The sequence below is a fragment of the Epinephelus lanceolatus genome, chromosome 21, assembly GCF_041903045.1.
Source record: "Epinephelus lanceolatus isolate andai-2023 chromosome 21, ASM4190304v1, whole genome shotgun sequence".
NCBI lineage: Eukaryota > Metazoa > Chordata > Actinopteri > Perciformes > Serranidae > Epinephelus > Epinephelus lanceolatus.
Window position 1 is genome coordinate 24,704,413 of NC_135754.1, and position 18,239 is coordinate 24,722,651.

At 41.5% G+C, this 18,239-nt stretch overlaps 1 protein-coding gene across 2 annotated transcripts in view; it reads left to right on the plus strand.

Moving 5' to 3' along the window:
• polr3a (polymerase (RNA) III (DNA directed) polypeptide A) overlaps positions 1–18,239 on the plus strand; it is a 60,703-nt gene that overhangs the window by 34,716 nt on the left and 7,748 nt on the right. The window contains exons 20-26 of one of the 2 annotated variants that reach the window (XM_033612133.2): positions 4,072–4,242; positions 10,885–10,998; positions 13,654–13,689; positions 14,042–14,128; positions 15,409–15,491; positions 16,336–16,506; positions 18,035–18,128. In XM_033612133.2, the coding sequence (XP_033468024.2) occupies positions 4,072–4,242; positions 10,885–10,998; positions 13,654–13,689; positions 14,042–14,128; positions 15,409–15,491; positions 16,336–16,506; positions 18,035–18,128 (756 nt within the window). The remainder of the gene's footprint in view (positions 1–4,071; positions 4,243–10,884; positions 10,999–13,653; positions 13,690–14,041; positions 14,129–15,408; positions 15,492–16,335; positions 16,507–18,034; positions 18,129–18,239) is intronic. The other variant, XM_033612134.2, reaches the window with a different exon arrangement.

The window sequence follows — 18,239 nt, forward strand, 5'->3', positions numbered from 1 at the left end:
CATATTCTGCACGTTACAGCAGCATGGCTTCATCGTAAAAGAGTGCTGGTACTAACCTGCAGTCCAGACTTGTCTCCCATTAAAAATGTGTGGCAACGTGCTGCAGGCATCAATTTCAGAATGAGTGTATATTTATAAAAAACAAACAAACAAACAAAAAAGATTATTATTATTAATATGAGCAGTATTATGCCTGGTTCACACTACACAACATTTCTGTCCATACTGACAGTCACTACGTCAGCTTACGCGATTGTGGAGTCATAAAATCGTGCCGTAACTTGGCCAAAAGACGTGACACACTACATGATGGTCCACACCAATTATCCCCAGTCGACTTTCACAACGTGTGTGATGTCATCGGGTTATTCTACCAGCTTCATATGAAACAGACTACATTATAAGTGGGCCGTCATTTATTAATCCCTCTGTATTTTCATATTTTTACTTTTTATCCGCTCCCGTTTGCCTTGATTAAGTTAGATAGATAGATAGATAGATAGATAGATAGATAGATAGATAGATAGATTTAAAATGTCCTCAGCAGCAGGGGCAATAATGACAAAAAAGACACAAATCACAAGAACACAGCACACATACTGACACAAGAAAAATCATAAAAGTACATAAGATCACAAGGTGTGAATAAAAGGTGTAAAAACAGTACAATACATATCTTTGTAAAAAAAAAAAAAAGGAGGAGCTGTACAGTTGTATTGCTGTGGGTATGAATGATTTTTTTGTAGCGCTCTTTTGAACAGCAGGGGAGTCTGTATCTGGTGCTGAATGTGCTTTTGAATGTGTCAAGTGATTTATGGAGAGGATGGGTGGTGTTGTATATGATCCTATTGAATTTGGCCTGGATTCTGTCCTCCACCACCTCCTCAAAAGTGCTCAACTTCAGGCCAACAACGGACTGGGCCTTCTTAACCAAGTTAATACATCGCTCCGCCATTTCAAACTCAACACTTCCTGTATCTGTTTCACATTAAAAGCCCCTTATAACTTTGGTTGAGAGAATCCCTCCATTTTCTAAATAGGCTTTTATTGTGAAACATTTGTAGGAACTTGTTGTGGAGGATTCGGTGACTTGCATGTTTGCGCACGGTGCTGGCCCTTTTTACATCACTACAACAACATTTCAGCTGACACATGAACAGACACAGTGACTGAAATAATAGTAAAAGTAATAAAAATAGGACAAGATTATCCCGATGACATCACACACGTCGTGAAAGACAACCAAGGATAATTGGTGTGGCCCATCATGTAGTGTGTCGTGTCTGTCGGCCAAGTCATGGCACAATTTCATGACTCCGCAATTGCCTAATCTGACATAGTGACTGTACGAACAGACAGAAATGTTGTGTAGTGTGAACCAGACATAAAACCCTGGGGTGCTGTCTACGGCAGCAGATATCTCTGTTTTTCTATTGGTCAAAGTGACAGCTGTGACGGGAGCAGTCTTGAACAGCAAAAAGAAAATCAAACATGCTAGACTTTCTGTTGAAACATCGTGAGACATCCCAGACGAGGCTTTGGTTGTTGTCTACTATAACACACTACACGAGATGAAACGATGGATTATAGGAGTGGGAATCTCTAGGTATCTCACGATTCCATTCAATTCCGATTCTGAGGGCAACGATTTCGATTATAAAACGATTCTTGATTCTAAAACGAGTGAATAAGAAAATTTACACTAGATATTGAAAAACATGATTGTAATAAAGCTGGGAATCCATATCCAGTGCATACAAACTGTAGGCCTATCACTTACTATGGTTGAGATGACTACACTCCACCAGTATCCTCCGGTCCATCCTCCTCATCCACAAATCTCAACGGGACTCTTCTGTCCCTCGTCGACCTCCTCGACATCTCTCCTCCAGTGTTTACAAAACTGTAACTGACTATAACTATCTATGAACTATAAAAACACAAACTATTGCAGAAAAAACGATCGATGGCAAAACTACGAACTATGGTGAAAACATGATGAAAACACGGCAAAAAACTCTCAAAAACACATCATAAAAGAAACTCAAAAGCTCTCAAAAAACCACAAATACTATTATTTCCAACACTAAATATTATTCACAAAGAAAACACCACCCAAACTCCACTAAAACTCACCAAAACTCTGCTAAAACACCACTAAATCAGTCCAACTTGCACTCTTCTCGTCAGCTGTCACTCTCCTCCTGCTGTGCCCACTTCCCTCCCCTCCTCCACAGGTAATGACATCACTACCGTAATGTACATATATCACTGGAAAGCTCCACTTCTCAGCTTTCAGAATCCGTTGGAATTACGTTGATAGCGTGAATGGCTGAGGAGTTACGGTAATTTGAAAAACAAATGTAAAAATAGAATTAAAATCGATTATGAGTTTCCCAAATCGATGCTCCCATCGTTCAAGACAGAATCTCGATGCATCTAAAAATCGATTTTTTCCCCCACCCCTAATGGATTATCGCGTATGACACTTATTGTCATTCACGATCCATGCCAACACCGTATGTTGCTGCGTCGGGCTATAATCGGACTGATATCATGTAGTGTGAACCAGGCTTTAGTATATCTTGTGTTTGTGCTGTATTGAATATGTGTCAAAAAGGATTTGCAAATCATTGCATTCTGTTTTACACAATGTCCTGACTTTTGTTGGAATTGGGGTTGTACTTAAATGGTTAGTTAGTCATCAACATTTTTTTGTCTTTCAATTAATCAACATATGTCTCCACATAAAACACATGAGCACTTTTATCAGTTTTGGGATCAACATATATTTACCTCACATGGAGGCACCAAATATATTGGGATCAACATATTAGGTCTCACCAAGGGGCACCAAATATGTTGGGATTTAATTGGCTATCGGAAATAATTAATAATTGTTAATAATAATTAATAATTATGTTAAATAATGTGACTTAATTAACATTAAATCACCTCGTGGGGCACCATTCCCGTTAAAGATATCAGTCTCATAAAATAGGCTAAACTATTAATTTGGAGTTTGATTAATAATCAAATTAATGACAACAACCAAAATTAACAGTAACACCTGAAGGATTTCGGAGTTCTTGACGCAGCAGAGGTTGACTATTCATTCACTTTTGTGCAACATTAAACAGACAGCAGGTATGATTCCAAAGAATTATATTTATTCACAAACTAGCAAAGCAAACCAAAACACAAATTCTAACTAACTATATACAAGCTTTGTGTGTGTGTGTGTGTGTGTGTGTGTGTGTGTGTGTGTGTGAAAGAGAAAAGAGAAAGACAAAGGCGGGTGTGGTGATCAAAGAGCCGTTTGGCCTGCAAAACAAAATGGCTGACAACAGAGAACTACCAAAATGGCCGAATCAAGGCTAGTGGTTCCAGGTGCAGTCTTTGTTGGGTCCTTTGTTCCAAAGGTGAAACTCCGAGGAAGCTGGTCGCTCAGGGTTTAGTAGAGTTAGACACTGGGTGCTAACTCACTTAGTTCCTTGTTGCTGGAAAGCTAGTTGCAAACCTTGTGTTTGCAAGAGAGTCTGTGATCAATTGCCCTCCCTTTAGTGGTTTGGGCTATGGAGCCAGGGTCTGGGCCTCTGTGCTGTTCCGGGCCCAGCCAGAAAGAGGTGTGCACTGCTCCACGGTTGGAGCAAGAGAGAGAGAAGGCATGGAGGGAGCAGAACTGAGCTTAGAGTTTGGTGACATCACAGAGGGGCATGTCACTGTAACAGTACTGTCCAATCAAGTTGTGAGACTTGTGTCTCACTGAGGTGTGAGGTGAGACCTCCTGGAGATGGGTGTCAAATATATGTCTTTGTTTGGAAAACAAAGAGCATGCAGAGGAAAAAGCCTGTAAATCAGTGATGATTTTACCAAATGATAAATCATCTGTGGTCCTGTGAATCCCAACATCAGAGTTAATTAGGTTCTGTAGATGCAGATGTATTTTCAGATATGCCGAGAGTGTGAGAAGATTATATTTCAGGTCAGTGCAGACAGAGTGTGCTTGTGTTTTGTGTCTGTCCCTTATGTCACTGTAATATTTCTGTATCCCTGCCTGTGTTTCCACAGAGACGACTGGTGAAGTCCCTGGAGGATTTGTGCTCACAGTACGATCTGACAGTGCGCAGTTCCACAGGCGACATCATCCAGTTTATTTATGGCGGCGACGGTCTAGACCCAGCTGCCATGGAGGGAAAGGATGAGCCGCTGGAGTTTAAGAGAGTCCTGGACAACATCCGGGTGAGCAGACAGTTTGTGCACCCCCCTGTTTTCTTCCTCGTTCTTAGACACATCCATACAGTTGCGTCCCTGCCTCCCTGCACACACTTCAACATGAGCAAAAGAAAAGTTAATTTATCTCACATAACCTTTACATAGCCCTTCCTGTTAGTACAGTCGCATTCCTCTTAAGTAATTGTCTTTCATTTCTGTTATGTTTGGTCTCTTATGTCCGTATTTTAGCTTTCACGGACAGTGAATATGCTCCACACACTGTTAAGCAGTTGGTATGCCAATGTTAGTCTCTTGTGTTTCAGTTAAAAAAAAAGAAATCCAGAGAGGTGGCTCCTTGTGCCCAAAAGATCAACGGTTTATTTCCCAGAGTTATTTTGTTTAAGAGGAAAAGGCCCTTTTGCCTACATTTATGCAGGCTCAGCATTAGCCTGGATAAATAGAGCTTAAAGAGATCAATGTGCCTGACTGGTGGTTTGGCTGAAAGACAAGCAGGAATTAAAGAAGTACATCACTGCTGGAAAGATGATGTTTTCATAAAGCTGGGCTTTCTATGCAGTAAAGAGAAGCAAATACTTCTAAATTGGTGCTATTTGACTGGAGAATATGGAGAAAAAAGACGGTGGCATTTGCTTTTGCTTAAGAGGAAGAAAACCTACATATCCTGCCTTCAAATAGGGTTGTGTTTACCTTCTTCATGAGAGGAATCCACATGAACGCCCCCGACTTGTGGCATTTACAACCTCATAAGTTTTCTGACATTTAGAGAAATCTCGATTTCTATGATTATCGTCCTACAGAGTTTTTCTTCTTATCTTTATGTGTCGGAGGAAAATATCTGGCTTTGTCTTTTTCCTTTGTCATTATGCCATTTTATTTATTCATCTTTTTTTTATTTAACCAGGAAGTCCCACTGAGATTGAAACTCTCTTCTACAAGAGAGACCTGGACGAGGTAGCAGCCAATCAGAACACAATATAACAACAACTATTCAAACATAGTGGCCTCTCAAGAGGAACAAGCACATGTCTCTGTCACCACATTCTTTATGATGTCCTTAATTCATCGATTGATCTTTTTGAAGATTGTTCCATGTCCAAGGTGCAGAGTAGGAGAACGCAGTGTTCCCCAGCTTTGTTAAAACCCAGGGGTACATTAGTGGGGTTTCCATCCAAATGTATCGAAATGTTTGAGCGAATTTTGTGAAAATGCGCAAAAGAAAATGTGAATTTATGCCCGTTTCCATTCGTTATTGTTTTGCGATTATTGGGAGTCAATAGGAAGAGCAGTAGGTGGCGCTTCTTGTGAAAAATGAACAAAATAAAAACACCCCCGTAAAAGAAGAGTGCGCCTTATGCCCACTGTAAACAACAACACACTCAACTGATACTCAACAACTGACCATGGACAGATTCCTGATAAACCTGTCGGCTCTTGGGAGAACTCTGGTTAGCATTTTGTCAGCGTTCACAGCGTACCTAACCATCTTGAAGAAGAGCTGACAAAGAAGAAGTTTAATGTTAAGAGTACTGTTGGAAATAGCTGGAAGGAGACCACCGCATTGTTCTGTGTCTATGGGAACGTAGGCGTGTGAAGAACTTTTGGGAAGTAGTTGTCCAGCAGCATTTCACTCACGAACTCTGGCTGAAACATTTCCTTATGTCAAGGGCCACATTTGAGGATCTGTGTGCCGGTACATCATTGTTTATTCGCAAAACCTGTTTGCATAGAAAAAAGTCGCATTTTCCTTTTATTGATACGCTGACAAATCCACCCCCACCAAGCGTAAAAACTTTTTTGCGAATTTTCAGCCTTTTTTTGAATTTCAGTTTTTTTTTGTCCACAATTTTTGAAAATGTGAATAAAAATAGGTGGATGGAAACCCCACTATTGAAGAGCAATCATTTCCGGCATTATGTGTAATTGTGTACACGGCTAACCATGGCGTAAGCACGAGCTCAGGAGTATCACTTGAAGGCAGCAGTAATGCGACTTGCCCATCAGAAAACTATTTCATGGCCGGCTGGTAACAAATGGTCGTGTGTTAATATGTTTCTGAAAACATTTTAAGGTGAGAAATAGGCAATACAGCAACATAATCTGGGTTTGTATTTGGTCAGCACTGCCTAGTTTTTCTGTTTGATGGAGTTTGATTTGAGTTTGGGAGACTGATAGATCTTTTTTGATCCGTGTCTGTACTGATCACATCACTCTAGTTCTGAGGTCTTTACACTGGCTTCCTGTTTCTCAGAGAATCAGATTCAAAATACTACTACTACCACTTCTGCAACACTGTGAACCATCCAGACCTCTGAGGTCTTCTGTAGGTCTTCTGTGACAGGTCTGCTTTGTGTCTCCAGACTCAAGACTAAACATGGGGAAGCAGCGTTTGGTTTTAATGTACCACATTTCTGGAACAAACTCCCAGAAAACTCGAGGTCTGCTGCACCTCTCACTTCTTTTAAATCAAGGTTGAATACTTCTCTGTTTGCTGCTGCAAATTTTTGTGTTTTATGCTTGCCTCGGGATATTTTGGCTTGTTATGCCTGTTGATGGGGTGCACATTCAAACACACAGAATCTAGGAAGACGCTTCAACATTTTATTGCAGACAGTAGTTGAACAGTTCTTTGGTGGTTGTCGGATGATTTTTTCTATTACAAGGAATATTAAAAGAAAATGTTACCGCTCTGCATATTGTTAAACAGTAATAATCATGAGAATGATATTAGGTATCATTTAACTTACGTCATGAATGCATCTCCTTCTTCTTTTGGCTGTTTCCTTTTGGAGTCGCCACAGCAAATCATCTGCCTCCATCTTACCCTATCCTCTGTCTAATCTCATCTGTCAACCTGTCCATCACCATAACAAACAAAAAGGGGCTCAGAGCTGATCCTTGATGCATTCCCACTTCCACCTTAAACTCCTCTGTCACACCTACAGCACACCTCACCACTGTCTGACAACTCTCATACATGTCCTGCACCACTCTTACATACTTCTCTGCCACTCCAGACTTCCTCATACAATACTACAGCTCCTCTCTCGGCACCCTGTAATATGCTTTCTCTAGATCTACAAAGACACAATGCACTTCCCTCTGACCTTCTCTGTACTTCTCCATCAGCATCCTCAAAGCAAATAGTGCATCTGTAGTACTTTTTCTTGGCATGAAACCATAATACTGCCCACAGATCACTTCTGCTTTTAGTCTAGCTTCCACTACTCTTTCCCATAGCTTCTTTGTATGGCTCATCAACCTTATCCCTCAGTAGCTGCCACAACTCTAACCCTAACCTTCACCCTAACCTTCTGCACGTCCTTCCCATCTCTATTTCTCTGCCTCACCAACCTGTATAAAACAGTCTCTCCCTCCTCACTGTCCAACCTATCATACAAATCGTCGTATGCCCGTTGTTTGGCCTTTGCCACCTCTACCTTCACTTTATGCTGAATCTCCCTGTACTCCTGTCTACTCTCCTCAGTCCTCTCAGTGTCCCACTTCTTCTTCTTAGCTGTTACAATAGCCACTGCTGGAGGCATTGTGATTTTGGTTTGTCTGTCCATCTGTCCACCTCATTCTCGTGTACACAGTATCTCAAGAATGCCTCGATGGAATTTCTTCATATTTGGCACAAACGTCCACTTGAACTCAAGCATGAAATGATTAACTGATTAGATCAAGGTCACTGTGACCTTACAAGACATGTTTTTGGTTATAACTCAAAGGTTCATACACTAATAACGACAAATGTTTAATAGAAAAAAAGATGAAGTGATTTTATATTTTATATCTAAAATGTCAACTTCACTGTGACATCATAATGTTCTGCATTAAAAACTTTTTTGGCCTTTACTCAACTCAGAAACAGAGGAGGGGATGTTTGGTCAGATACTGAATTGGTGACACTTAGGTTGTACAGATCCTCTGTGCTGTCAGGGGGAAGATGTGTGTGCACAGTGTAGATATCGCACATGATTATTGTTTGTTTAGTGTTCTTGCTGCCCAGGTAAAGAAACTGTTTGTTAGTCTGTAGGTGCAGGTTTTCAATGTCACGCCTGCTCAAGGGCATTGGGTCGAGCAGATAACGTGCTGGGTGGGAGGAGTTATTCATGATAGATCTGACCTCCTGCAGCAGGAGCTGGAGATCTCTTCCAAAGAGGGCAGCCAATAAACCTCTGAGCTGTGTTTATGACCCTCTGCTGAGCCCTCCTGTCTGCATGGAGCGATAAAAGGTCGCCAGCAGCGTCTGGTCTAGTTGTTTTCTGTTCTCCATCTCTGTAGTGGCATTTTTGATTTTATTTAAAGGCTGTGTTATAGTGTGCTTCTTTTGCACTTTGTCTTGATGCTTCTGTGTAGAGCACCTTGAATCGCCTTGTTGCTGAATGGCACTATATAAACAAACTGGCCTTGCCTGATTTGAAAGTACAGTCTGTGGATCGAGAAACGGCCCTTGAGCCAGCGGAAATCCATTGCATGGCGCATTATTTGAGCTGGGAGATAAGCAGGGAGATCTGGCAAGGCAAGTTACGTTTATTAATATAGCATATCAGCAACAAGGTTATTCAAAATGTTTCACATACAAAACAGCAATTTAGAACTGCATGAAAGAGCCAGAGGATATAAAATAAAACCGAGCTAAGGCATACTAACACAGGTATACAATACAGGAATAAAAGTTACAGTGAAGTGTAAGAAATGAATAAATGTTTGATTCAATAAAAGGCAGCAGCAAACAGAAAAGAACTGAGAGTCGCAGCAGGTGGCATATTTCTAGGTAAAGGATAAGGAAACGCTGCTTCCCCATGTTGCCGTGATGCTTGATCTGGGCACTGGCAAGATAGAGGGAAGTTTACCATAGTTCATTTACACATCATTTATGTCATATTTGTGTTCCAACGACATGCAGGTTAATTGGTGACTCTAAATTGGCTGTAGGTGTGAATGTGAGTGTGAATGGTTGTCTGTCTCTGTCAGCCCTGTGATAGTCTCACCTCACACCCAATGTCAGCTGGGATAGGCTCCAGCCCCCCGCGACCCTCAAGAGGATAAGAGGTTACGAAAATGGATGGATGGATGGATGGATGGATGGATGGATGTATGTGTCTATATCTGATTTTTTTGTGTTGCCTTTGCAAGTTCAACCACAGAGACTAAAGGGGGTCGTCTGTTGTTGATCTCGGCTCCTCCAGTCCGCGTGTTGAAGTATCCTTGGGCAAGATACTGAATCCCAAATTGCTCCTCATGGCTGTTCCATTGGTGTGTGTGTGTGTACTGAGTAGATAGATAGATAGATAGATAGATAGATAGATAAGGTGGCACCTTGTATGGTAGCCTCGGCCCCCAGTGTGTGAATGTGAGAATGTGACTCAGTAATGTAAAAGCACTTTGAGTGGTCAGAAGAGTAGACAGGTGCTTTACAAAACAGACAAAGATTGGATGTGTAATCAGCCTTGTACATCATTCAAGCCAAGCCTCACCGTCTCATAGCATTCACTGGGGGTTCAGTGTAGCCTAGGGTAAGCCTTCTAAATGTGTCAAAACACTGTTATATGCCGGTGCTCTGGGAGAATGAACAGCAGATCAAATGTGCTCCCACTGTGAGAAACCAACTGGCAGCCAGAGGGGCAGCTCATTAGCACACCGTGACTCAAATTACAGCCAATCCATTTAAAAAAAAAAAAAATAATTGGAAAACCTTTTAACATTTCGGATCACAGGCAATTAAATACAGTTTCAAGGAAGTTTAAATCCATCTTCTCTGCCGGGAAGTTGTTTAGTTGGCTTAGTTAATTGATCAGTAGTTCAGAAATGATTTTCTGTTCAACAGGAGATCCACCTCCAGGTCTTGTCTCATCTTTACTCAGTCTGCACACTGTTGCCTTGAAAGCAAGCTGAGGATTAGAACCTCTGTCACGTCCAAATTAACTAAGAAGCCATAACAACAGCAAACTGAGTTATTGATGTTTTCTGATGCTGTTTAAGGGGTTTTGACCTCTATCAAGCCACCCCCCAAGTTATGTATTTGAATCCGTAATCCTGATCTGTCGCTGTAGTTCCCAAGCCTTTCCTTATTTTCGTGTTCTTACAGTGTGATTAGCAGTGTGTCATCAGTGTAAAATGCCACCCGTGTTCACCGCTGTGAGAGTGCTATTATTAGCAGAGGCATGCTTGCGAAACAAGATTGATCCCAGAGATGGTTAGCTCTGCAGGAGACCATCTGCTGCATGTTAATTTGTTACTGGCAAGGCATGTTTGTTTGTAAAGCAGTTCATACACGGTGTCGGTTCGAGGTGTTGAACAGACGACATTAAACATGATAAAAGAAGAGCAGAAGACATATCATATCAAAGAGCATCTGTTTTTATTAGTGCTTGTTTTGTCTGTCCTCCATCTGTCTGCTTTATCGACTGACAGTAAGACGTTACCATCCATCTCTCAGGAGGTTTGATGGCATGTAATGGTGCGAGCACATGTTATTGGAAAAGCACAAATGAGATCCATGTTTCTGTTCCAGTCAATAGGTGATTTTTTTTCTGTGTTGAGGTTGTAGTAGATGCAATGAGAAACAGTTATCAGGAGATTTTAACCCTTGAGTGAGTCATCAGGAACCACTGACCTGAGTGCTTCCTCATTGTTCTCCCCCAGGCGATCTATGCGTGTCCAGACGAGCCTGCGCTCAGTCAAAACGAGCTGGTCCTCACTGCTGATGCCATCATGAAGAGAGCAGACTTCTTGTGTTGCAAAGACGGCTTCTTGGAGGTAACCTCACCACAGTACCACAGTACCGTGTTGTTATTGAAGCATTGAAGAGCTCAGAACTTCTTTCAAGGTTCAACATTTTCAGAAATGTTTTCAGTTGTTCATGAGACAATGCAATGTTCATAAAAGATCTATTGTATTTTGCTTAAGAAGTTAAGAAGTTCTTTCACCCACTGCCTTATTATACACTCAGTGAGGTCCTATCTAGGCTACATCCACAATAATACTTTTCTTCTTTTAAAACCTCTTGGACTCCACCCCCATTTTGTAGCGAAAACGCCTAAAATGACATGCCCAAATTAAAATGACTGTAGCCTCTGAACAGCTCCGACTACATGCATGCGGTCTTGCATGCATGTAGTCTTGTGAAAGTGTCAGAAACACTGTAGGTGATACAGAGACAGAGTAATGGGCCTCTGAAGTCAGTAAAAAGTTGAAGATTTTGCCTAAAAAAAAAAAAGATTTTCAGGATGAATAACTGTTTGTGGCTTCATCTGAGCAGGTAAATGACACTGTGGGGCTGTAGGCACACTATCAGTGAACATTTATTTCAACAGTATGACCACTCTACAGTGTTTTTTCCATGAAAAGATCCAGGCGGAGCTCCAAATGACAAGAGTGCTCACACTGCTTCAAAACAGTACTATCAGTGATCAAACAACACTCAGCCAGCTTCAAACATTGTACCTTATCTAAATCAGATGTGATTATGATAGCTGATGTTGTTTATGACACAGAAACACCATAAAGTATCACCAAATAAAGCCATATGAAACATGAAAGTTGTGATCCCACTTTCTAGGCGGTATATCTCAGCCAAAAATAGTGGTAGGAGTGAGACTCTTAACATTTATAGTCTCCACTCACAGCTCCGCATGAGATCGCGAGTAATCCTTTAACTTTTCTCGTCAAAAAACGGCATGACATGACTTGTCACCACTCATCGCGATTTTGGACTTTGTGTGTTTAGGCTGCTCTGGTGCGAAATCCATAAGAAATAAAAGAAAAATTATGTCATTTTTGAAAAGTCGAGAGCTTCCTGAATCCGGCGATACCAAACATCACATGGTTTGATGACGTAGTGCGCCTGTGAGATACCATTTAACAGAGGAGGGAGGGACGCCGGCGTCCAAGCGCAGTTAGAGAGGTTAAAATGCATAACTATTGCTTTGTTTACACCTATTGTTCAGACCAAAATAGAGACCTTTGAAGACCTTATTTCAGTCTGGACATGTTGAAACCTTTGGAGGGGATGACCCAGACGTCCACACTCACTTCTTGATTAGGTTTTGTTAGTCACAGCTTGTCAAGTTAAAACAATATAGCTACATCTACATACCTTTTCAGAATTTATCCTTCCTGTGTGGGTCCTGTTTTCCCATTGCCATGGCTTCCTCTGGTCATGGATAATGCTCTGCTCTGATGTGTCACAGTATTTGTTTTGTAACAAATACTATGACATACTGTGACCAAATAGGGGGTGGAGCACATTTTTCTCTTAATTGTGGTATAAGACAAAGTAGTCTTCAGTCTCTCGCCATCTTTGTAGTATTTTCTGTAACTTGGCAACCAACTGCAGAGTAAACAGTCTGCTAAACGCATGCCAAATGTACATGGATGGTCATGTGAAAGTATTTTTAGGTGTGTTAGTATTGACAGAGATTATTTATGAAATGGTGCCAAAACAGAGATAAGGGTTTTTGTTTGTTTGTTTGTTTTTTTGGTGTTTTAAGCCCTATTCGGACAAGATTGGTTTAATGTGGAGATGTGGGGTAAAGTAATTATTACCAGGGATTTTAGTCCCCTCTGAACACGCCATGTCTGTAACCATTACAGACAATGTCAGTAAAAATTACGGCAACTTTTACCTTCTGTAAAACACGCACATGCCGGCAGGGAAGTGACGCCGAGTTACCACTCCCATCTCTGGTAGAATTATGGAGATTTCTTGTCCCGTGCGAATCGGACATTTATATTACAGACATCCTGTGGTAAACGGACTTTAATCCACATCGCTGTGTGAAACTAATCCCGTCCGAGAGAGGATGGGGACGACATGTAGCAAAGGGCTGCAGGTTGGAACTGAACCCAGGCCGCTGCTAAGGACTCTGCTTACATGGGGCACATGCATACCTGGTGAGCTAGAGGTTGCATTTGAGACTGTTTTTTTGAAATTTTGATAAAACCTTATAATGAAAAATTAAACAAGAAGTGAAGTTGATCTGTGCTCTCTTCAAAGCCAGTCTCCATCGGCAAAACAGTCATTTGATTTTACTGAACACAGGAGCCTCTGCTCTACCACTGCCTTTATCAGTTAGTTTTGTTTGTGTGACTTTGGTGTTAAGTTCAGAGTCAGCGCATCTTAATAGTGCTGCAACTGCCAACTTGTGTGTTACTCACGTGTTTTTGTTTTTTTTCTACTGGACTGCAGTAACCATCAATAAACGGTGCAGAGAGAAAAATCATTACACTTGCTCTGGTTGTGGTGCAACACTACTACATACATAAGTACATAAGAAAACGTGGTTTAAAGTGTATCCTTTGACTTTTGACACTGTTAAAATGAGAAATAACATGGCAGATTTTCCAGAGCACATGAAGTTAATGGGTTGTGCTGGCAGTAACACATGTGAACCTTTCCCCTCTCTTGTGAAGGAGTTAACTGACACAGGCTCAGAGAAGTACCTGGAGGTACAGTGGCCAAGCATGCGGAATTGCTTTTTAACTGAATCGAGAATGGTGTGTCAGCGAGAGCTGGAACAGTTTGATTATTTATTTAACAACTCCACTGTTGCTCTTGTTTGTGCTTAGATTCATGCTGTGACATCTGACTGCTCTCTTTGAAGCTGGAGATTTTTTAAAGAGATTGCTTAATGTGATTTACTGGGAGTTTGCATTCTTTGTTACTGTAATATCTAACAACTGCATGACAGTGTGTCGTGTCAATCAGTACACAATGTGATCAAACGTCTTTGTTCTGATGAATGTTAATGAGCCTTTTGAGTATTTCTGAAACTGTTGAAATCTCTTCCCTCAACTGTAGGAGATAAAGAAATTCATCAAGAGCATCGCAGAAAGGATCAAGAAGACCAGGGACAAGTACGGCATCAACGACAACGGCACCAGCGAGGTAGGCGGCAAACATGGTGGATTCATTTGCCGAATGCAGTAATATCCTTAAAGGACAACTTCAGTATTTTTCAACCTGGGCTCTATTTCCCCATGTGTATGTGTGTGTATGATTCATGGGTACGACTTGTTCTAAAATTGGTTCAGTATTGAGCTGCGAAACAAGCTAAAACGGTAATGGGGGCAGATGCGTCCCATATAAAAGTACTTTTTTTCGCCACTGACCGGTTCAGATTGCCAGTGCTATCTCTATAAATAGCATATGGTGGTGGCCCTGGGGCAGTGGTGAGTGTGAATGAGTGGAGTCAGCTGTCAGTCAGTGTAGGAGCAGAAAGGCGGAAGTTATCCCCGCTCGGTATTGTAAATGAGTATGTGTGTGTGAAGTGTCGTTTTTGTCAAGGTCAGCATCACTAGCAAGGATAGCGATAGCTTATAAGTTGTGATTAGGAGCCTCCTTTACCTGGAAATAAGGGCTCCAATGAGCTGAGGGTCATCAGACCACACACCCCAGCTCTAGATGTGCGCTGATTGCACACACCTAATCATCTGGCACAAATGTTTATTTTGGACTCAGTGATGAACAGGTAAGAATTTGCTGTTTGAAGATCAAGGTCACTGTGACCTTGCGTCTTTCTCATTCTCATAAACCTGATATCTCATAAGGGCTTGAGGTAATTTTTCAAATTTGCCACAAACATCCACTTTGGACTCAACTACAAACTAATTAGAATTTGGGGGTTGAAGGTCAAAGGTCACTGTGACCTCACAAAACATATTTTTGGCCATAACGTAAGACGTTGTAAGCTAATTATGACAACATTTCACACAAATGTCTGACAGAATAAAATGATGAAGCGATCACATTTCATATCATATTCTTATCTCATTTTATCCAAAAGGCCAAAGGTCGACTTCTATGTGACATCATAACGTTCTGCAAAAACACTTATCTGGCCATTAGCTCATGGCAATGTTAAGTGGTTTGCCGATCAGACGTCAAGAGGCAGATTGTACCAGTGCAAGCTTGGAGGGTGACTTTTGCCCTGCAGCTTCTACCATAGTCATACGCCATCTTCCCATTGAAGCAACAACCATCTGTTTTAAACTTTGAGCACAAAATTAAGACATCTGTCAAGAACTATTTAGCAAACAGTGTAGCTAATCAACATTGTCGGGACAGGACTCAAATAAATCTAAAATGCCAAAAAAAACATTGGACTGGGGCCTCAAGCTCAGCCATATCTGAAACCTAATGATTGTCTCTCTTATTTTGTGTTGCAGCCAAAAGTTCTTTATCAGCTGGACCGCATAACCCCCACCCAGCTGGAGAGGTTTCTGGAAACCTGCAGAGACAAGTACATGAGGTACAAGACTCTCATTTTATTCCAAGGCTCAATGTTATTGTTACTTATCCATTCTCAGCAAAAGTTTTTGTTTTTCTTAAGGGAAGAGCTTTTGATTTTGTCCCTACATACTCAGAAACTGTGACTCTAGCTGCAAAAACAAGACCACTGCGGCTACCAGTAAACAACATCCTCTTTCAATTAGTTGCCTCAGAATGAGCCTCTTGGAATAGGAGGTAAGAAGTTGGGCGAAAATATTCTAATGACACAGAGTCCAACTAAGCAAGGAAAAGTAAGACTAGGGGTGTAGTGGGGTGACACTGGAAAATAACTACTTTGCTTTTCCGAAAACCCACACTGTACCGTGCACAGGTACGAAGGCCTTTGCACACCAACTTCATATTTTTTGTCTGGAAAAATGAATACGGCCTAAAGTTGTGTCAATCACATTTACTATTAAACTTTTGTTTGTCGAGAGATGTTGGAACAGATTTGATTTTCTCATGACCAGTTGTTTGGCCAAGAAGCAGTGAGGAAAATGTGGTGAAACCTGCAGGACACAAACATTCACAACAAGTATCATTTCATAAATCAGACAGCCTGCTTTAAACAGGTCAGATAGTAATATTCAGATGGATGATGGTGATGAGGAAGAAGATAAAATAGCAGATGAGGACCACAGAGGGCTTCAGGGTGGAGACAGTGAGGACAGCTTGGCTTGTTTTATCCCCACATGCATGCTCATAAATACGCTAATCGAAAGGCTGTTGAGATGATGATAATGTGTGTGTAATAGCCGCCAAGTGTCCCTTTAGTGTCCATTTAATCAAAGCTGAGTCAGTCTCTTATGTGTTCACTCGTATAGAGCTCAAATGGAGCCAGGCTCGGCAGTTGGGGCTCTGTGTGCCCAGAGCATCGGAGAGCCTGGTACTCAGATGACCCTGAAAACCTTCCACTTTGCTGGCGTAGCGTCCATGAACATCACTCTGGGGGTGCCTCGCATCAAAGAGATCATCAATGCCTCCAAGAACATCAGGTATGATATGTAATTACATGATAATAGTGGCACATCATAAGCAAATAAAGGCCTTGAAATGAAATGTCGGCATCATTCAGGAAATGAACATCTCTGCTGATGCAGGCTGATAAGATGATGGTTTAATGATGTTACTTTAATTAGTCCAAAAAGGTCAGATTTGCCCTGGTTGTGGCTACTGTCAGGACTTTCTCAGGGAGCCTGTTAAAGTCAGATGAAGTTTCCAGTTTTGTTCGAAAATGTTACATAAAAATAAATATAGCATGTTTTATGTGCAAATTAGTTTGCCAGCAAATGTGTACTTTTTCAAAAGCATATTATTTTATGTCTGCATCTGCCAGTGGGCCGTCACAGTAAGAGTAGGCATATTGTGTTTACTACAGCATTAGGTTGCACCAGCTATGCAAAAGTTCAAATGTAGCCGAGTTTGAACTTTATTTCTAACTTAGGTCGAAGTTTACGCATTACTTGAGGGTTGCACCAACTGAAATAACTCCAACTAGGCAGAACTTAAAACTTAAATCTTACACCAAGACCTTAGTAGGTGTAAAGTCCTCCATAAAATGGCTGTCATGGCGCATTGTTTTGAAAGGTGGAATAGTTTTAAGGATGAGGAGGAGCAAATTACACTGTTTTGTGCCGCCAATGCATTCTTCATGATAAATTACACCCCTTGGCCATTTATGATGACTCTGATTTATACTCAGGCTTTTGTTTTCATGAGCAGAGGATTACCAGCATGCTTCCACCAGAGTTGTAACATGACACGGACAGAAAGAGGGCCCTCAGTCCTTCCCTGGGGAGTTAATATTCTGTTTAAATGACGGCTGTGTATTGGGCCATCTACGTCCCAACCCTCACCTGTGGTCCTGAGCTTAGTGATCAAGAGAATGAGACTGCAGAAACAAGCAGCCGAAATGAGTTTACTAGGCTCAGCTTTAGAGATACGGTGAAGAGCTCAGACACCCAGAGCGAGCTGCTACTCCTTCGCCTTGAAAGGGGTCAGTTGAGGTGGTTTGGGCATCTGATGAGAATGCCTCCTGGGCGCCTGACCTTAGAGGTGTTTCGGGCATGTCCAGCTGGTAGGAGGCCCAGGGGCAGACCCAGAACATGGTGGAGGATTGTGCATCTCTGCACCCTAACTTAAGAGAGAACTTGTGTATAGCTGGTGCAACAGGCTGCAGGAGACATCTGATGTTTCTGAAATTTGTTGGAAAAAATAAGTGCCTATGGCGGAAACCCAATGTTGAGCATTTCTAATAATTACAGAGGTGTTTCTTTATGTTCCCTCTGTCATATGAGCACAGGAGGAGAAGGACGGAAGTAGTTCTCATGCTTGACATTCGCTGCAGCTTTTGCCCTGAGCCACTCTTAATGAAGCATGTTGATCACTTGCCTGAGTCCATAGTTTAGACACTGCAATAGTCTGTTTAGCAAAATGAGCTCTGCTGGGACACAGAAACCGTCTCTTTGTGTCACAGTAATGAACACATCCCTCATTAGTTTTGAATAATCTCTCTCCACTCAGCACCCCTATAATCACTGCTCATTTGGATGTGGAAGACGACGCCGACTTTGCCAGGCTGGTGAAGGGAAGGATCGAGAAAACTCTTCTCGGCGAGGTAATCTAATCTGCAGCAAATTTTAAACTTGTGTCTTTTTTCCCCTCTTTCATTAGTAAATGAGTAAAATTGAAAGACAGTAGTGTTTCCAAAACTGTCATTGTGAGAGTC